General features: G+C 57.3%; 2 protein-coding genes across 2 annotated transcripts in view; both read left to right on the top strand.

The window, feature by feature from the left end:
* Positions 1-29: 29 nt before the first annotated feature.
* SLC25A34 (solute carrier family 25 member 34) lies at positions 30-14,630 on the top strand. The gene is made up of 5 exons (XM_034753484.1): positions 30-495; positions 4,348-4,413; positions 6,437-6,589; positions 9,734-9,868; positions 13,001-14,630. Exons 1-5 carry the CDS (start codon positions 76-78, stop codon positions 13,181-13,183), a joined length of 957 nt encoding a protein of 318 aa, XP_034609375.1. The 5' UTR covers positions 30-75; the 3' UTR covers positions 13,184-14,630.
* A 4,790-nt stretch (positions 14,631-19,420) lies between these two features.
* The window catches only part of TMEM82 (transmembrane protein 82), a gene marked incomplete in the record, with an annotated part of 19,352 nt that continues 18,470 nt past the window's right edge, over positions 19,421-20,302 (top strand). The window contains 2 exon segments of the mRNA XM_034753625.1: positions 19,421-19,850; positions 19,934-20,006. Coding sequence (XP_034609516.1) covers positions 19,763-19,850; positions 19,934-20,006 — 161 coding nt within the window.

The following is a 20,302-nucleotide window of genomic DNA, read 5'->3' as shown; positions in this document are numbered from 1 at the left end:
GGGGCAGTGCCCGGAGCGAGCCGCTCGCCCTGCGCCCCCGGGGCCGGGCTCGTCGCGGGGCCCCGGGGCTCGGCCATGGAGCGCGCCCGCCCGCCGCCCGCCGCCCCGGTCTCGGTCTCGGTCTCGGTCTCGCCGCCCGTGGACCTGGTGCTGGGCGCCACGAGCTGCTGCCTGGCCTGCGTCTTCACGAACCCGCTGGAGGTGGTGAAGACGCGGCTGCAGCTGCAGGGGGAGCTGCGCCCGCGGGGCACCTACCGCCGGCACTACCGCGGGGTGCTGCAGGCGCTGGCGGCCGTCAGCCGGGCCGACGGGCTGCGCGGGCTGCAGAAGGGGCTGGCGGCCGGGCTGCTCTACCAGGGGCTGATGAACGGGGTCCGCTTCTACTGCTACTCGCACGCCGAGGACCGCGGGCTCACGCAGCGGCCCGGCGGCACCGTCGCGGCCGGGGCCGTGGCGGGGGCGCTGGGGGCGTTTGTGGGCAGCCCGGCGTATCTGGTGAGTCCCCGCCGCGGCCCCTCCGTGCCCCCGCCCTGCCCCGCTGGCTGGTGCCTTCCCTGGGGTCTCCCTCCATCCACCCGCCCGGAGGCAGGACTCGCCTCCGCTTCCCTTCCGGAACAGCGGCGGGGCCGTGGAAACAAACCCGCGGCCGGCTCCAGAGGGGGCGGCAGGTCAGGGCTGGGGGCGGCCAGACGCCTGCGGGAGGGTCTGGAGACCTGGCCCTCTGGGCAGGTGCTGGGGAAACCGCCCCCGCTGCTGGGGGTGCTGCCCCTGTGAGTTAGGGGGAAGGCAGGGGGCTGGTTGGGGCGAGGAGGGGACAGGATTCGGGGTCACTGCCGGGGCGGCTCCGTGGATTGCCCCCTGCAAGCGGAAAAGTGGTGTGATTCTCCACAGGGGCGGAGGTGGGGGCTGCGTTGCTGGGGGAGGCTCTTGTGGGGCAGCTGGGATGCTGTGGTCACAGGGTACCAGGCTAGTAGCAATCCCTTATCCCAGGAGACCCCTCCTGGGGGAGCAAACTAGATATTGGGCCACATCCCTTCAGGGAGCTGTGTCACGCGTGGCCATTCAGCCCGCAAGCGGGTAGCTCTGTCTCCTCCTGTGGCTCTGGGTGGAGAATCACCCCCATAATAACGACTCTCGGTCTGGAACCTATCGGCCCCAGTTGCATTTTGCATGGAGATTCGGGGCTTGTTTGAACCCCGAGTGCAACCCACATGGGTGAAACTGCAAATGCTCGCACAAACCCCGCCATGCCAAAGCCCCCAGCAGTAGCGATAGGTGAGCTGGTGGTAACCTCCGAGCCAGCTGTCAACATTGGTGAGGGGTGGGAACCTCGCCCACGGGCCTGGAAACAAACCAAACCCCCCTGAGACCACAGAACCGATCAGAAACAAAAGAGGGAGGGGAGGTTAATATTTGAGACTGACCCAGTACCTCAGCGCAATGTTCTTTGAGAAAGTAGCACCACCGCGCCCCATAGATACACAAGGGAGGGCTAGACTATCACAGGCCCCGTTCTCCTGCAAAAAGGTTTTAACTGTATCCTTGTTTCTGCTGCTGGAAAAGCTCATGTGCTTCCTGAGAGGAGAGTGCTTCCTCATCTCCCCCCACCCCCGCTTATGATTTCCCTTTGATAGAAGTGGCAGCTCCCATCCAGATAGCACCAGGGTCTCTAATGAGAGAAAGTGGGTCAACAGAAGGGAGTGGGGGGAGATGAGGGCTCCTGCCACCTGTAAAAGTTATGAACATGCATCGTGTTTATGCTGCATCGTGTGTCAGTGTCACTCGGTGGGTGGCCTCCAGTGACATTTCTGGGTCATTAAGGCCTGGGTTTGCATCTGGAGTCCCTGTGAAGCACCTGGTTTATGGCCCCCTTCCCAGCCTGGCCTGTATGAAGAATTCCCAGTGCGCCCCCCGCAGCAGTGCCAGAGGGATGGCTCACAGGGGCCCTGCAGGGGACTTGAGCTGGGAGAGCAGCTGGCTGACTCTTCTGGCCTGCAGCCATCGCCCCCACCTGCCCGTCCCTGTCAGCCCATCTCTGCGCTGCTGGAGTGTTTACAGAACAGTTTGGGTGGGGTGCGTTCCATGGGGCAATGAGTTCTGGAGGAGACTTGCAGTGCCCCGGATACCCTGGGTTCAATCTTAATAAGGTCGTGAGAGAGAGAGAGGGAGGGTTTGGTCTTGACCTTGGCAAGTCCCTTTCCGTGCACCTTGCCAGGGTACCACCAAATCTGGTATGCTCTCTGCCGGGCAGACCTGGGCGTGAGCTAGGCTGAAGCACAGCAGGTCACAGCAGAGGGGCCTCTGTCAGAGTGGGGGCAGACTAGGGAGACTGCGGGTCAGGATTGAGGGGCACTAGTAGAACTGTAGGGGAGAACCCAAGACAAGGCAGAGGGGCTGTGGTCAGGACTGAGGGGCTTGGCGTAGCTGGAGTGGACAGCTCAGGACTGGAGCAGCCAGGGTTCTGTGGGTCAGGCCTGGGGACATTGGCAGAGTTGGGGTATGTGGGGAAAGCAGATACGAGAAACCGTTCAGCCTGGGGTCACTGCTCTGGATGGGGATGGAAGGGTTATGAGAGTCGGTGGAGGGGAGACCAGCCCATGGGCACACAGCTGCTCAGTCTGGATGGTGGCTTGGGAACAGCGTCTGAGCTCAGCTGAGATGCTGCGTTGGGGTGTCTGCCCCTGCCCTACCACAGTCGCTCCCGTGAAGCCCGAGCTGAGGTGGTGTTGACCTTTATCCAGCCCTCTAAAGAGGATGTTAGTTGGGCTCTGGAGAGGAGGAGAGACCGGGGGTTGACAGCTGCAAGGGAAGAAAACAGGGCTCAAAGTCTGAAAGGGAGCCAGGTGGAGACTCATGCAACCCCCCCACCCCCAGCTCCTCTCTGCTGGGGTGAGTGCTGGGGGGACAGGCAGGCTTACAAAGAGGCAAATTGTTCATTTTTCCCAGGTGCCTGAGCTCCCGCGGGACCTTTTCCCCCTAGCAGCCCGCAAATGAGTCTCATTAGACGCGAACCCAGGAAGGCGGGTGAAGGGTGAGTGCGGATGGTGGGGTTATACTTTTCCCCCTCCTCAGCTCTGATTTCGGAATCATATCTGCTGAGCTCACAGTAATTGTGAGGAAATCAAATGCCATCTGCTTCTGCCAAAAGAAAATCAAAGCCGGGAGTGGACAGAGCCCCACTCCTTGGCTTAGCAGAGGGAACGTGTGCTCTCGAGTGAGTCTGGGGAAGTAAATTCCTTCCCTGGTAATAAACCCACGTGACCCATCGGCGGTGCCAGTTGGTCACCAGTCAACTGATCCAAAAGCCACTTTAACATCACTAGATCACAAGCTCTTGATTGGTTTCTAGCATGTCAAGAAGGGGGTCAGCTGAAGGGGCATAAGGATTTCTCTAGTGCTTTTCATCCTGAAGCGATTCCAGGTTGCCAGGCTGCACCCAGCCCCACCACCTGGGTGTCTAACTTGCTATGAGGGGCTGGGTGCAGCCTGGCAACCTGGAATCACTTCCCCCACTACTGTAAATGCAGCCATCTCTGGGGTGGGATGTGGTAGCTGTTTAACAGCGCACAGCAACGTGATACAGCTGCTGAGGAGAGGAAGTGAATGAAAGCACAGCGGTATTCAGGGCGATGAAATGTACTTAACCAAAGCGGAATTTGGCCACAACACTAGGGCTCATGCCTCTAAGCTAACAGGTAGACGCCTACTGGACCCCCAACCCCACTTCCAGCAGCTCCCCTGCTCCTCCTCAGAGGACTCCCGTGCGAAGGTCTGACCCTGCTCAGCGTAGGAGCAGAGGAATTGTGACATGGATCAGACCCGGGGTCCAGTTACTCTAGTGTCACGTCCCAGCACCAGCCGCTTCAGACAAGGATGCAATAAACCCCGTAGTGGACCCGTGGGGGGTAAATTAGAGAAGAAACTTCCTGTTAGTCAAGTTATACCCTTGTGAGGGGAGCATGGGCAGCCCAAGGAGGGTCGTGGGGGGAGGATGCTGGCTCCCAATGTGGGTCACAGCAGTGGTGGTACTTGGATCATTGGCAGCGGCACCTACCCAGAGGGCGTCGGTGGGAGGGTTTGGGAAAGGACCTCCTGGACTTGAGCTCTTTGTGATGAGTCTGGGTGGGGCCCATGGAGGTGGGTGCCCTGTTGTTTCCCCCATCACTAGGACAGGTTGCAAGTTGGGGCCTGGCTCTTCACTCCCTTGCACGGGAAGAGACGAGGAGGAGCTGGAGTGGTTCAGTGAGCCAGCCCCACCACACGGGTGTCTCACTTGCTACGAGGGGCTGGGTGCAGCCTGGCAACTTGCTCCTTTCTAACCTGGCCAATTCTCTTTCATCGTGACAGGTCAAAACGCATCTGCAAGCCCAGACGGTGGCAGCCATGGCTGTGGGGCATCAGCACAACCACCAGGTGAGCAGCGGGTTCTGGGATCTGCCCAGTCCTCCCTGGTTCGTGCGTGTGAGCTGGAGCAGTTAACGCTGGTGGTGGGATGAGGAGTGTTGTGTGCACAGGACGCTGCGGGGACTGCGTGGCTGTGCTGGGTGTCGAGTGTGCGTTGTGTATGTATCCGTGTTGGGGTTCCAGGGTGAGCTGCAGCCGGATCTCTCTCTGTCTGTCTTGCTTTAGGCCCCTCTTTTAAATGGAATCTCAGGGGTCACCTGGCTAAACCCCCACCCTTTACACATCATATTACCGCCTCTGACCCCTCCGGCTCTAAGTCGGGGTATAGAATTCTCTCCGGAGCTTGTGACCAATGTGAAGTTGTGGTGCCTCTGGGCAGCTTGATCAAAGCCAAGTTTGGTTTATTGGTTCACTGAAATTTAACGAGCAGAGAGAAACAGGGTTAAAATAATAAAAGTCTAAACGGGTTCTGTCACCTAACCTAAGCCTCTCCGTGCAAGTAGGGTCCACGGGGCACCCAGCTGTGGGGAGACAAATTGCATCTTGTAATGGCTGCATCTTGAATAGTCTGTCACCCCATCAGTATCTCTGCCCCCTGAAATCGCAGGTTGTCTTTTTATCCCTTTCACAACCCAGTCCCACCTGATGATCCCCTGTGATTATGTGCTGGGCACCTGAACCTGGCCAGACTAGTTTCTGCATGTCTCCAGACTTCCTGCTCTTTGCACAGTAGCTTCTCGGTGTTGTCCCACTGAGCACCTGGGGATTGATTCTGTCTTCAGCCATTGTCCATGGGTCCTGCAGGATTTAACCCTTAGCTGCCTTTTAGTCAGCAGCACCTCAGCGTCCAAACCCACAGAGATTATGTGCAGCTATATTAGAGTAATAAAAATCAATACAGAGAATTCCTATGTTCTCCACAGTAGGACGATGTGCAAAGGGGGTCTGAATGTATAGCACTATGGGGGTCGTGTGAGTGTGTGTGTGCGTGTGAGATGAGTGTGTGCACATGTAGTTTTTTGCGTAGTAAATCCAAGTGGGCCTGCATGGATGTGTAAGTGTGCCATGCAGTGCATGCTGGGTCCATGTGTGCAAATCTAGTGGAAATGCCTGGGTGCCCATGAGAACGGCGAGGGCAGTGGATGTGTGTGCCTGAGTGTGATGTGTGGCAGGTGGATACATGGATGTGACATGAATGGTGGATGTGTGTGCATGTGTCCATGACACACGTGGTGAATGTGTGACATGTAGCAGCACATGCTGTCTGCGTGTGCTGGCTGTTCTGTTTGGCGTGAAGGACCCTTGCACCTGAGTGGAACAGGGAACCACTGGGTTTTCATGCCTGTTCCCCTGGAGCGCACTGGTCCTGTTCCCTCCGGGGGCCCCTTTGTCGAGGCTCCCGCTGCTGCCTTGCTCTGTACACGGTGACTCACTCCCATTAACGCTCCTGCAGATGACGACGCGGAGTGTTTTTCAACAAGAAAGTTGCTGAATGGGAGGAACGGGCCTGGGGGGGCGGATTGTTGTCATGGGCCATTTGCTGCTGGGGACTCTGGCTCCACCAGGCTGTTTGTGTTTCTCTGTGCGGCAGCCGCACGGAGCAGGTTCCAAAGTCCTCGGCACTTTTATTGGCTCCGCTCCTAGGGGCGGTGGAAGCAAAGGCCTCCTCGTGGGCCGTAGGTACGGGGTGGCCAGGACACACTGTACGTGTCTGTCCCAGGCTGCGGGGCGTAGCCGCAAAGTCGCCTGTAAGGGGATTATGTAAGTGGAATCCTGCCAGTTATTGGGTATGGTGCAGCCCTGCTTATCTCGGATACTAATTTACAGGCACATCCTCTGCCAGGCTGCGTCCTTGGCACAGGGTCACTCAGGTGGCCCTGAGCTACATCAGAGCCACTGACTGGATGCAGCACGCCCTGCCCACTGGGGTACTGGACCGACCCAGAGATTCCCCCCTTCCTCCCAGAGATCCCCAAATCCTCCTGTTTTCTGCCACTTTAATATCTCCTCACCTCTCTGATTCTCTACCTAGGGCGTCTCCAGCGCCTTTGAGACCATCTACAGGAAGCAGGGGCTCGTGGGCCTGTGGCGGGGTGTGAACGGCGCTGTGCCCCGCGTCATGGTGGGCTCTGCAGTGCAGTTGGCCACCTTTGCATCAGCCAAAGAGTGGGTCGAGAAGCTCAAGGTGAGCAGTGGTGGGAGGGGCTGCTTGGCCCCCATGGGGTGAGAGATGGGCAGGACCATGGGGCCTGGCTCTGGAGTAGTGTTGCCAACTTTCTAATTGCAGGAAACCGAACACCCTTGCCTTGCCCCGCCCTTCTCTGAGGCCCCACCCCGCCCCTTCTCTCAAGCCTCGCCCACGCTCACTCCATCCTCCCTCCCTCTGTCGCTTGCTCATTTTCACTGGGCTGGGTCAGGGGGTTGAAGTGCAGGCTCCATCTGGGAGTGCAGGCTCTGGGGTGGGGCCAGAAATGAGGGGTTCTGGGTGTGGGAGGGGGCTCCAGGCTCAGGCAGGGCATTGGGATGCGGGAGGGAGAGAGGGCTCCAGGCAGGGGGTGCAGGCTCTGTGGTGGGGCCGGCAATGAGGGGTTCAGAGTGCGGGATTGGGCTCAGGGCTGTGGCAGGGGGTTTGGGGTATGGGCTCCAGACATCGCTCACCTCAGGCGTTTCCCGGGGACAGAGGAAGTCCACACGGCTCCCGGGAAGCAGTGGCATGTCCCTCCAGCTCTTAGGCAGAGGGGCAGCCAGGGGGCTCTGTGTGCTGCCCCTGCCTGCAGGTGCTGCCCCCCCAGCTCCCATTGGCTGTGGTTCCCCTGGCTGTCCCGCTGCCTAAGAGCTGGAGGGACATGCTGCTGCTTCCCAGGAGCCGTGTGGAGCCAGACTCGTAGCCTGCCTTAGCCCCGTGCAGCCAACCAGACTTTAAGAGGCCCAGTCAGGGGTGCTCATCGGAGCTGCCAGGGTCCCTTTTCGACCAGGCGCTCAAATCGAAAACCAGATGCCCCCTCCCTTGATTTATTAAATACAAAAGTAGGATTTAAGTGGTTCCAAGTAACAGCTGACAGAACAAAGTGGATTACCAAGCAAAATTAAAATAAAACATGCAAGTCTAAACCTAATACAGTAAGAAAACTGAATACAGATAAAACCTCACCCTCAGAGGAGTTCCAATAAGCTTCCTTTTACAGACTAGTCTCCTTCTAATCTGGGTCCAGCAATCACTCACACCCCTTTGGTTACTGTCCTTTGTTCCAGTTTCTTTCAGGTATCAGCCTCTCCACCCCCAAATATCTCTTGAGCCAGCTGAAGACAAAATGGAGGGGTCTCCCAGAGGTTTAAATAGACTTTCTCTTGTGGGTGGTCCCCCTCCCTTCCCCTGTGTAGAATCCAGCTACAAGATGGAGTTTTGGAGTCACATGGGCAAGTCACATGTCCATGCATGACTCAGAACTTACAGGTAGCAGCCATTGTTCACATGCTACCTTGAACGTCCTCAGGTAGACTTCTTATGTGGATTGGAGCCTTTTAAGATCCATTGTCCGTTAAGTGTTTCTTGACTGGGCACTTAACCTGCACATTCCTTTCTAAAGAAGCTGCCCAAATGCCCAGTTATGTCATATTTACATTCATAAGCATATTTCCACAAAGTGTTATGGGGTGGGTGCAACGTCACAGTGGGCCTCTAAGGCCTGTCATTTTAGACAAGCAGCCACGAAGCCCCAGCCTGGTTTCTGGAGCCATCTGTGTCCCAATGTCGCTGGTCCAGTCGCTTGCAGTATCTCTTCAGAGATGACGCTCATGCCGCGGCTCCCCACCCAGGGCTCCTTGCCTTCATTTCCCCCTGCTTTAGATCCCCAAGGAGGAATCCGTCCTTCGTGTGTCGATTCAGCCACCCCCGTGGAGTGACCCCACTCCTTGGAAGCAAACTCAGGGCTCCAGTGGGGCAGTGCAGAGCGCCAACTGCTGAGCCCGGCAGCTTCTTACTCATTCATCCAGACTCTGTAGACCGTGGGGATCAGGGAAGGAAAGGCAGCTGCCGGCAGGGGAAATCTCTGTTCCGGCTCCCTCTGTTATAGGAACTTCCTTGCAACAGATTCATTCACATGATCTACAGAACTAGCCCACCACACACACGAGCTCCCCTGCTGCACGCTCCAGGAGGGACTGGTGGGAGCCGGAGCTGGTGTCAGTTTCACATCGGTCTTTGTTCCCTTAGAGACAGTGGTGCCTATTTCCCCCAATCAGGTCTGACTCAGGCCTTCATGATCAGAAAAGCAAACAGCTGCCAGGAAGACCAGGGGGCTGCCAGATTTAACCCCCACCCCCCCTCCAACTCCCCAGAAGTGGGGGTGGGTGGGTGAGGCGGTCTCATAGCCTGCCCTCTCCTCCCCTCCGCGCTGGCCAGTCAGCAGCCTCCCAGATTGACAGGCCGGCTCTGCTCCTCATGTAACTCAGAAAAACAGCGCTTCTGTCCTCGAGTCGATCCCTCCTGGCGCTGACTCAGTGCTTTCCCACCACAAGATCAACAGGGCTCTGGTGCGGGCGAACGTGCAGGATGGCGAGCGGAACTGACGCGCTGCTTAAAAGGCGCTTTATCCTGGCTTTTTGCCTGGATCATCAAAGCTAAAAATAACAGCGGGGCCGGGTGAGCGGGTTGGGGCACGCCTGCTGCTCCCAGCCCACAGAAAGATAAACAGCTGCCTGAAGAGGGCACCTAGAGGGCTGGGCCATCTCCCCTCATGCTGTCGGTGCCAGTCGCTGCTTCAACAGGCCCGTCTGCTGCCCCCTAGGGGTGGGAATTAATTGCACCTCTGTGTCTCGGGCACACGTGGATCAGCATTTTGTCGTCCTTGTGGTTCAGGATTCGAATCCAGGGGTCCAGTTCGGCCCATTAGAGAGATGGGGGGGGCGGGGGGGAACCAGCCAAGTTTGGGGTGGATTGGGCTCAGCTTTTGAACACCTCATGGTTCAGGGGTGGGTGGGGCGTCCGATTCAAGGGTTTAGTTCGACCCGTGACACAGAAGGGAGCATTTGTGAAATTTGGAGCCAGCTTCATGATTCTGGCCCTGCCCAGGAGCTCAGGGGCGTCTGGATTTGGGTTTGGGCCTGGGGCTTTCTCCACCCTCAGTGGGCATGGTGGGTCACCTTGAGGAGATCCCTAGACAGCTGCATCTTCCCCCCCACATTTACCTGGCCTCCTCCCTGCACGCGCGTCATCTCCGTTGCTCTGGCGATGGTGACGTTCTCATTCTCATGACAACGCGTGGCAGCTGCAACCCCAGCGGCAGGAGCTGGTGCAGGGGATGAGTCTAACTGGTCCCCTGTCTGGCAGTGGTTCAAGGAGGGCAGCTGGATGGTGGCCTTGGCGGGAGGCATGATCAGCAGCGTGGCTGTGGCTGTGGCGATGACGCCCTTCGATGTGGTCAGCACCAGGCTCTATAACCAGCCCGTGGATGAGCGGGGCATGGTAAGTATGTCCCGCAGCTGGGAGGCCAGATCCCCGTTTACTGATGGCAGGGCTGTACAGGCAGGCTGCAGAAGAGCTGGGCTTGGATCCCAGAGGTTCCTGGCTCGCCTCCCTGTGCTCAGTCCACTAGGCCGTGCTACCTGGAGCATCGTCATGTGCACCAGTCTACTGAACGCACCCAACTTCACAGCATTTAAAAGCAAAATCCGCACCATGCTGCTCAAGGCCAGGCACAGGCAGCCAGCGCTGGACTAAACCAACCCCACCCACCTCCGAGCCGCTATGTGCCAGCCCCACGGCGAGTGACCAGCTGAGCCAGGCACCCTCCTGAGCCCGGCTGGACTAATGGGGCAGTGAATCCCAGAACGGTGGGGCCTCCTTGGAGATCACCCTGCTGACAGCTCCCCAGGCTTCCAGTGCAGGGCTGCTCATTTGAGCATCTCTGCTCAGCTGACCTTTGCTGAGGTGGGGCCTGGCTGCTGGGAGACCCAACCCATAGAAGGGCTCCACAGATCAGAGTCGACAGTTTTCCACCCAGACGCCGGTGCAGACTGGGGAGAATAGGTGGGAAAGCCCCTGAAGCTGGCTGCACTCACGTTCGGCCCTATCTGAGGAGCGTGTGTCAGTGTATGTTGCAAGAGTCCAGCTGAGAGCTCACAAGGACGTGAGAACCCTCGCGAGGTCCAGATACAGGGTGAACGGTTCCCACTGGAGGTGGAGGAGACTTGGTGGCATTTGGCCCCGTCTTGTCCACAAAAGTGCAACATCTCGCAGGTTTTCATTTGAAAAGAAAGGACCCAGATTCTGCCCTCAGTTACTCCGGCGCAGGCTGGTCAATCTCACTGTGGGGTACCTGGCAACCCAGTCTGGCTCGTTAATGGCTCTGTTATTGAACCGTGATTTTCAATACTTTACCTGTTTCAATCCAAAACCCACCCTTTTGTGAAAAAGGTGCGTCAAGTTGCCCTGGTGGCTCCAGAGCGTGAGTGCCAACCTCAGGGCAGACTGCTAAGAACCAGGGCACAAACCCCAAACTGGTTGTGAGTCCTATACCAAGCGTCAACTGCTCAGACCCTATAACAGCCTTACCGTGGAGTCACAGACAGTCCCCTTGGGTACGCCGATCTATCTTGCCACCCAAGTAAGCCTGCCTTTGTGAGAGATGGTCCCTTATACCAAAAATCACAAGATTCAGGTTATTTCCGGTCCCAAGGGACCAGTCCACTTACTCCAGGTCAGTTGCACCTTAGATCTCATACCAAAGACAACGCTTGTAGGCAATCCTGTCATAAACGATCTGAGGATTTACTAACTAGGAAAAGGAAATAGGAGAGTTCCTTACAGGGTTAAAGGTAGTAAACAGACACATACAAATGAGTTACAGTCTTAAGTTTCAAAAGGTAAGAGAAGCGTCTATAATAAGCAGGCTCTATGTGTCCTTTAGGGCTAACCCATGGCAAACACTGGGCATCTTTTGCTTAGACTTCGAATTCCGTGCGCTTTAGAGTCCAAGCAGCATAAAAGACACAAGTTCCTCCTTGCTAGGGCTTTTTATCCCTTCCCCGCTTCTGCTTCAAGTTGCACATTCAGCTGCTGGAAGGAATTCAGTTACAAGTCTCCTCCTCCTGGGGGGGAAGGGGAGCAATCGACCAAGTCTTTTGTCCTCTGATGTTCCACAGTGCTTTGCCTGGCGTTGATGGGCCTCTTTCGTTGGGTCGGAGCCAACACCTGTTGGAAACTAGTATTTCACATTCGTTAATGCTTCTCTCCTGCCTGATGACTTACAGTCCCACAGCAAATGTTGTAACCGGGGCTACAGATATTGTGAGATGAATGCAGGCAACAACTTACAAGCATTTCAAAAACTCTAAAAACATTTCTCTAACTCTAATACCTATTTTAACAATACTGGCACACAGAGGAACCAGACTGGTATGTGTTTGTCACTGTCCCGTTGAGACCTAGGGGCCGTGCGCTGCAAGCGTCACAAGCTGTAATTTGGGAGTAGGGAGGTGGGGAGACTACAAAATAGAACTGCTTGTGCCTCAGTTTTTCCATCAGTAAAATGGGGCTAAGTAGTGTTGGCTTCCCCCAAACAGACTAGTGTGAGGACTAATTAACCACTGTCTGCAGCACTTGGATAAGGGGCTCAGAGCATTGTGAATTATTCTGTTTATTGAGCTCGGGGGGGGGGGGGGGGGGGTTTTCAGTAGCACTCAGCACTAACGTGCGCAGCTCTTCTGAAAATCTGGCCTGGCTTGGATGTTAAAGCCGGAGAAAAGCAGGCGTAGGGAGGTAGGGTTACCTCTGTATACACCATTCGACCATCCCTGGAGCCTCTGGCTGGTTCTGGTGTCCACACATCGAAAAGGATGTTGACAAATGGCCGAGGGTCAGAAAGATGTCACAGGAATGCTCTGAAGTCTGGGAAACTAGTGAGAGAGTAGCTCTGGCGGTTTCATTTCACGAGAGAAGGTGAAGAGGTGACTGGATTGCAGCCCGCGTGACTACGTGGGGAAGGGAGTTCTGGTAGCAGGTGGCTCTTTGAATCTAGCAGAAAAAGACAATGAGATCCAGTGGCTGGAAGCTGAAGCTAGACTAGAAATAAGGTGCTTGTTACTAACAGGGAGGAATTAATCCTTGGGAGTGGTGGAGTCTCCAGCACTCGGAGTCTGTCACTCAGGACTGGAGTCTTCCTAAATATGTACGTATATAGCGATACATCTATCTCATAGAGCTGGAAGGGACCCTGAAAGGTCATCGAGTCCAGCCCCCTGCCTTCACTAGCAGGACCAAGTACTGATTTTACCCCAGATCCCTAGGTGGCCCCCTCAAGGATTGAACTCACAACCCTGGGTTTAGCAGGCCAATGCTCAAACTGAGCTATCCCTCCCCCAAATGAGAGGCTGTAGCTCAGCCAGAAGTTATGAGCTTGCTGTAGCAATTCCTGGCTGAGGTCCTCTGGCCCGTCTCAGACGGGAGGCCTGACTAGATGGTCATTGTGGTCCTTGCTGGCCTTACAATCAGTGAGTTCCATAGCATGTAGACCAGACCCATGTATATTAAATGTGAGCGGAGGCCTGTGTGTGCTGGGGCAGGTTTTTGATGCCTCTCCGTCTCTCCTGTCCCCAGGGGAAGCACTACCGAGGGTTCCTCGACTGCTTTGTGCAGATCTCCAGGAAAGAGGGCATCCTGGCTCTGTACAAAGGGATCGGTCCTGCCTACCTCCGCCTGGGGCCTCACACCATCCTCAGCCTGCTCTTCTGGGACGAACTCAGGAAGCTCACCTACCGCCACCAGCAGCATGGCGTTTAAGCCCCTGGGGCTACGTGGGCAGATCCTGCCACAAGATCACCTGCGCGTGGCCTCGGGGGTCTCTCCGTCCGCCTGATGGGACCAGAAGTGGGGGACGGGGGGATATGGCAGTCTAGGAGCCCAGGCAGTCAGCTCAGAACTTTCAGGGGGTGTTGAAATCCCCCAGATTTGTAGGGTTTCAGGAGAGAGGAGCTCTGTGTCCAACTCCACTGCCTACAATAGGCTCCCACCTGCAGCCACCGCGCAGAGCAAGAGTGGGCTTCCATCCAGGAGCGCTGGCCAGCTGCTGTGAAGCGAGAGGGAGCTGTCCTCTGTCCATGTGCCTGGGAGTCAGGAGGTCTGCGTTCTGATCCCAGCTCTGACACTGACTCCCTTCTGGGGCCTTGGGCAAGCCCATTGCCCCGTGCTGTGCCTCAGTTTCCCCATCTGTGAGATGGGGATCTTCCTAGGTGCCTCCTCAGAGGGCAGTTATGAGGATTAAACGACCTGACGTTTTGCAGAGTGCTTTGATGCTGTAAAGAGGTGGGTAGATACATGTGCCAGGTGGATTCTTGCCAGGTAAACGTGGCCTTAGAAGGACCGAAGGGACCCAGTGCCGTTCCTAAGCGTTGTTCAAGGAGGTGCTCCCCGGTGCAGGCCTTGGCCTTCTTCCCTGAGTAAATCGCATTTAACCCCTTGTACCAGGAGCTGCGGCAGGGAAGGGTGGACTGTTACGTCCTACAGAGCACCTACCTGGCAGCGCCGAGTCCCAGCATGGTGCCAGCCTGGGGTGCCCTGGCACTGTGCCCATCCCTGGCTTGCGAGAAGTTCCAGGCACTCAGACACCAGGCACGGCACAGGAACCAAGATCAGCCAGAAGCAAAGTGGTGAGAGGCTGCCCCCCGATGAGGCCGTGGAGCCCCCCAGCCATGGGGCAAGGCCTGGGTTTCACGGTGAATTTGATTTGCTTGTTTGGGGTCAATTTTTGGCACTTGCTTCCCCTGCCCTTGTAAGGCAGGGCCCCCCCATATCACCACCTCCCCCCAGCCCTGCTCAGTCAGATTGCAGGGACGAGTTCAGCTCTGCTCAGCCCGGCTGCACCCGGTGTTCCAAGGTCTTTGCACGCCGCCGGGGGCATGTGCTGGGGGCGGATGCTGTGCCACTGGCGGGGTCACTGGGACCTGCTCCTGCCCTCCCGGGGGCAAGCAGGAGAACATCTTCCTGAGCAAGGGGGACGTCTAAGTCCTGGGCTCTGACAATTTGGGCCTGCCACATCTCTAAGCCTTAATCTCACCCTGCCCTAGTGCCCGGCACGCGCTGGGTGCTACTAAACCAGTGCTGCCCGCTCTGTGCAGGGGTCACCAGCTCTCAGCACAGCGTTCACTTCTACTCAGCAGATGCTGGAACCACAGCCCCAGCTCCGGGCCGCTTGCCGCAATCAAATAAAAGATTTTTTTCTACTTTCTTACTTTTACATCTCTCCAGTGGGTTTTAATTTTGCTGCTGAACCAGGTTTCTTTCCCTCTTCCCTGTGCCAGCCACCTGCTTCTGGGAGTACGGTGCCCAAATCACACCCGCATCACACCCATCTCAGTGTGTTGCCAGTGAACACAGCTGGGGGGAGATTTGGGGACGGGCCTCCTGGCTGGGAATTTCAGGCACCAGCAAGTTTGAACCGATGCAGGGGCATCTCTGGTTTTGCCAAGGGAACATGGCAGCAGTGGGCTCTCCCTGCACCCTCGCACCCGGAAAAGGAGATGAGATCGCTGCAGCAGTAAGGAGCTGGAAGCTCTCGTGACAGATTTCGATTCCCCCCACCCTTGGGCCAGCACCACCAAAAAAAACCCATCCGCACAACACGGCGCCAACCGCCCCTGGCTCAAACCGCCCCCCCCAGATGACACTGCCAACCGGCCCCCTCCCTAGAGGATACCCACCCCCAAGATACCAGGGCTGCCCTTGCACTAGGCCTTCAGAGGGGCACTAGGATGGGGTGCAGACTGGGAGATGAGCTTTTGAGAATCTGGCCCTTAGCAGAGTCAACTTTAACAATCACGCCGAGACTTGCTCTGAGCAGGGGGAGCCGAGGGGCCAGTAAACTGTCACCCCGTGGGTCCTGCCTGCACGGCTTCCCCGGCCATTGTCGCTGCCCAGGGTGGGGCAACTGTGCTCCCCATGAACACAGTCCGGCTTTTTGTCCCCCTCTAGTGGCTAGACTTGTGCCTAGAGATTTATGGGGGTGCTACTCAGGCAGTAAAGCTGTAGGCGTTAGCTCGGGAGGTCCCAGGCTCAACCCCCGCTGGCAGAGCACAGCCACGGGAGATTGTTAGAAATACGCCGGTGCGTGCCAGCTTAAAGACTGCACCGGCCCTAGAGAACTGAGCAGCACTGCAGGGCCCTGCGGTGCAGTGTTGACCGTTAGCCATGCAGGTTTGGGGACGCTTTCACTCCACCCCCATACTTGCCCTGTATGGGAGCAGCAGGCCCCCTGCCCCGTGGCCTGAGGGCACACCCTGCTCATTCTGGCTCCTGCGTCGGCACCTGGAACGGGGATTCTGCAACTGGAATTAGTGATCAGGTCCCCTGCATGAGCCAGACTTGAACCCGGCTCCCCCGGTGCCGGGATAAACAGCAGGAATGACAAGTATCAGGGGGTAACTGTGTTACTCTGTATCCACCAAAACAACCAGGAGTCCGGTGGCACCTTAAAGACTAACCGATTTATTTGGGCAAAAGCTTTCGTGGGTAAAAACCTCCCTTCTCCAAATAAATCGGTTAATCTTTAAGGTGCCACTGGACTCCTTATTGTTTTAGCCGTAATGCCGTATCTCTGGCTCTTGCTATCCAGGGAGCCAGGCCACAGTGTAAGAAGGGCCCCTAGCTGACTGTCGGTGTATTTTGTGGGGGGAAAGGAGGTGATCAACTCCAGAGGGGTGCTCCAGGGGAAAGCGCAAAGAAAAACCAGTGCAACGAACCGGGCCCATCAGAGCAAGGCCAGGCACTGAGCCCCTTGCTGGGGACATGGAAGGGCAGAGCCCTGACTTTGGCGTGTGAACAGGGCAGTGCCATGCAGACAGCACGGGAGTGCAAGGCCAGAGAGCAGGAGAACTGGGCGGGGAGCAGCCATCTGGGGGGCACGGAGATCGGTGCTGGTAACATGGTGCCTGCCAGGGGCCGCTTAAGATGCTCTGACTGCCGCCCACCCCTTTAGAAATTTGCAGTGGAGCCCCGGCACCTCCCCTGCTGCCGCTACCACCGCCCCCAGACCTGGCGCTGCTGGGTTGGAGGCTGCAGGGACAGACCCCGGCCTGGGGCTGCAGCGGCCGCTGTGCCCCAGTGCCAGATGCCGGGATGACCTGGGCCAGGCCAGGATGAAAGACCCCCTCGGCCTTAGCCGTAGGCCCTGCAAGCCACTGAGCCCTGCCCTCTGGGTAGGCAATACCCTCACCCAGGGCTGCCCTGCCCAATGGCCCTTTCCAGGCCCGTCCAGCTGCCCAGGGCCCAAGAGGGGAGCGGGCTCGGGCAGCAGCAGCTCCTCCCCATGGAGCAGCTCAGCTCAACCACAAGGAGCCCAATGTCCCCGCAGGAGGCAGCTCCCAGCCCATAGGCGCCAGTTAACGGGGAGCACGTCCCCCTCCTTCCCCCGGCCCCACACAACGCCACCAGGACTGGGCACACTGACCTTCCTTATGCAGGGAGTGGGGTCTGGGGGGCTCCCGACACCTCAGCCCCAGCACTGCCAGTGCCCCTCACTCTGCCCCCCAGCTTGGGCCCCGCCTGTTCCAGGTGAGCACCTCGCTGTCTGGTTCGTAGCCAGGACGCGGTGGCAGCGCCCCCAGAGCCCAGACACCATGGCGTTGAAGCAGCAGCTGGGGTGCCCGTGGGGGCTGGGCACTGACATGGAGCCAGGTGGAGACCCAGCCGCGCTCATGGTGCTGCCAGGAGTAACCCTGAGCTGTTCAGCGCCTGAGCCCCGGCCTCACCTGTGCTGGGGGCGGGGAGCACCCGGGGAAGGGGCGGGGGGCCGCTTCCAGCTCCTCAGAGCCCCAGCTGGCAGCTGCCCCCGCCCTGAGGCAGCCCCACCAGCTTCATCCCTTGCACCAAGGTGCCGCCCTAGGCACCTGCTAGTTGGCCTCTGGTGCCCGTGCCAGGCTGCACATGCAGCCGGCCAATGCCAGTACTGGCAGCAGGGCAGGCGCTGCCAGGCATTTGTAACCCGCTGGGGAGCGTGTTACGGGCCCCTCGGGGCGGACCCACGGGGGGAGGCATCTCTCACAGCCCCCAGCTGTGGCTCAGGGTGTAGACGCTTGTGCTTTCAGCTCTGGAGATCCCTAGTTCAATCCCAGGCACGTCAGCCATAGTGTGTTCACGCAGGGCTGCGATCCCAGCCCTGGGCACCAGGCACTAAACCGGTTCCCGGCCCTGAGTCCAGGCCTAGCTCACCTGGGTCCCTGTGGACTCCTGCTGCCACCTACTGGGGACATGCAGGAAATGTGACCAATTATACTTCATTGGCATCATGCCTGTGCCCCTGGAGCAAAGGGCATACAGCTCTGCGGAAAGGGGCATGGCCCATAGAATCACCCCCTGGTGCCCTGCCCTGATGCCACCAGCGAGTGGCACAGAAACTCTGCAATATACAGACCCCCTCTCCCCCGATTCAGTGCTGGGTTTCCCCTCTGAAAGGGGTTGCTGCTCTAGCCAGTTCCTCTGAAAGTTGGGGTGTGGGGGAGCACTCCGAAAAGGCCAGGACCGTCACTGATTGGCCTCCAGCTGGTAGGGGGTGGCTGGGCTAGAGGTGCTTAAAATGATGATGCTTTAGGTGGCTGCTTATGTGGCCAATACCTATATCAAGCCATGAATAGTCCCATCCACTCCCTGCCCCTTCTGTCAAGCACCCAGCTTGTCCCTTCTAACTCCCCCACCCCATCCTCCAAATTTATCCCCCTGCACCAGCAGAAAGTCTTGCAGGACAGACTCCCCTCAAAGCAACCCAGGGACAGCTGAGGTGTAAGGCCATGGATGTGGGCTGGAGCAGACCCGCCCAGCACCAAGAATAACTGACACAAACAATTAACCCTCCTGCCCCAAACAGCTCCATGTGCCCTAAGGGATGGGGGCCACTATCCGAGCTGTAGGAACTTGGCCAGGTCCCAAAGAGGTGACACCTGGCCTCTAGATGCTCTCGAGAGTTTGCAGGCAGGGCTGCAGCTCCGAGCATTGGGGAGGGTTTCCAATAGCAGGGAGCGAGGTGGGGCAGATTTGGGATCGTGCCCCCAAAGGTGCCCTGCTCTCCTAAAAACCCAGCTGACTATGATCTGAAGCATGTTCCACTCACGTGCGCTACGATTAGGCTCAGCCAGCAATGAGCCCTGCACGGTGCATGGGTGTTGGCATTGACCCACACAGAACTAATCATAGGAGCGGGGCCTTCAGATTGCAGCTCTGAAGGGGTTAAAGTATCAGGGCATCACAGTAATCACTGGTTACTTTAACCAACCACTAAGTCCCTTTCCCTCAGTGTCTGGCCACACTGCTCGAAAAAAAAGGGGGGGTTAATTCAAACACCCAAATGCCATTGGGATGAGAAACCGACTGAGAAAGGTTATATTGGACCATTCACACCTTCCGCCCTGTGGCAGGGACGTGTAAACGGAGGGTGGTTCTTTGCCATCATCTTCTCCACATAGATCCCACCTGGCTCGGCAGAAATACCCAGACAGAAGAGAGCGGAGGAAAGGGGGTGAGCGGGACAGAGATCAGCTTTTCCTCTAGTTTCTCTCCCATGTAGCGGCTCCCGCCCCCACGCTTACACTGATTAACTACACACATGGAGGGGCGGGGTCAGGCTTAAAATCACTTTAAGAAAAGAACCATTTTTTTCCCCCTAGGTGAGCACTAAAACCTAAGCTGATACAACCCAAAAGGGTTTTTTTAAAACTGGTACTTTGCCACGTTTTGGCTGTTTCTGTTTCATGCTCGGAGAAGCGGGGTGGGTCAGTTTTCATGCACTACTAACAATATCAAGGACACAAGGAGAGTTTGAATCAGAGGGTCTGGAAGCACTTTAGAAAGGAGGGTGAGCAGCATTTGCTGCATTTTACACATGGGCAAACTGAGGCACAAGCAGCAAAAGAACTTGCCCCATATCCCAGGCTTTGAGTTGGTAGCAGAACCAAGCACGGAACCCAGCTTCTCCCCTCCATGTTGCCACCGGGCCTGGCTGCCTTAGGCTAGCAAAGCATTGCAGTGTTTGGGTTGTGAAATGGGCAGGGCGAATGCTTGGTGCTGAACAGAAATCTGTTCCTTGGCTGTGAATGGGGCGACGACTGGAACGATTTCTTTAGCCCAGCCGCAGAACGAATTTGCCTGGCTGGGTCCCTTTAACACAGGAATTCCAGGCAACCTTGTGAAGAGCCCTTCCCACTCCCCCAGCCCTCTCTGGTCAGCTGATTGCAGGCAGGGCACATGGAGAATGATTCACCAGCACTCTAGCCCCCTCCTGGTGCCTCTTATCAAACGCCTTTCTGCAGACCTTTGAGACTGACATCAGCCCAGCTCCCCACACCTGGTTCCAAGCCCGCTCAGAGCTGGTGGAAAATGTTCTCCTTTGAGTTCTTGGCCTCCTGGCTCCCTGGCTTCCCCAGCTTGGCCTGGGGTTCCACCCTGCTGGACTCTATCTTGCAAGGTGAGGTTAGAGCCCTTTACTAGCTTCCCTCTCTGGTCTCCTTGGCTTCCCCAGGACCCACCTGGCTCTTTTCTCCCCTGCAGGGCTAATAGGAGCTTGTGCCGTGTCTGTGCTCTGCAGCCTGGTGAAGATTTATCTCTACATCCAGTGTCTGAAGTAAGTGGGGGAGGAATCGCTCGTCCCAACAAAAATGATTCCCTGAGCAGCTTTGATTTCCTCCAAGCCCTTTCTCCCTGCCCCCGGGTCGGTCCCACCGCCCTGCGGGTTCAGTTGAGACGGGCACGCCAGCTGCATGAGTGGAGAAGAATGGACTCTGACGCCTGGCATTAAAATCCAGGCAGGTCGCAGCTTACCCCTGCAGCGGGACCATACCGAGCTGTCTGGAATGGCGGGTTCTGTCGCCTGCTGGGCTCCTGCCAGTCCCCTGGTATCGGAGCTGCCCAGCAGGCGAC

This window comes from Trachemys scripta, chromosome 19 (assembly GCF_013100865.1).
Source record: "Trachemys scripta elegans isolate TJP31775 chromosome 19, CAS_Tse_1.0, whole genome shotgun sequence".
NCBI classification, from domain to species: domain Eukaryota; kingdom Metazoa; phylum Chordata; order Testudines; family Emydidae; genus Trachemys; species Trachemys scripta.
This window is presented reverse-complemented; position numbering and strand designations above follow the sequence as displayed.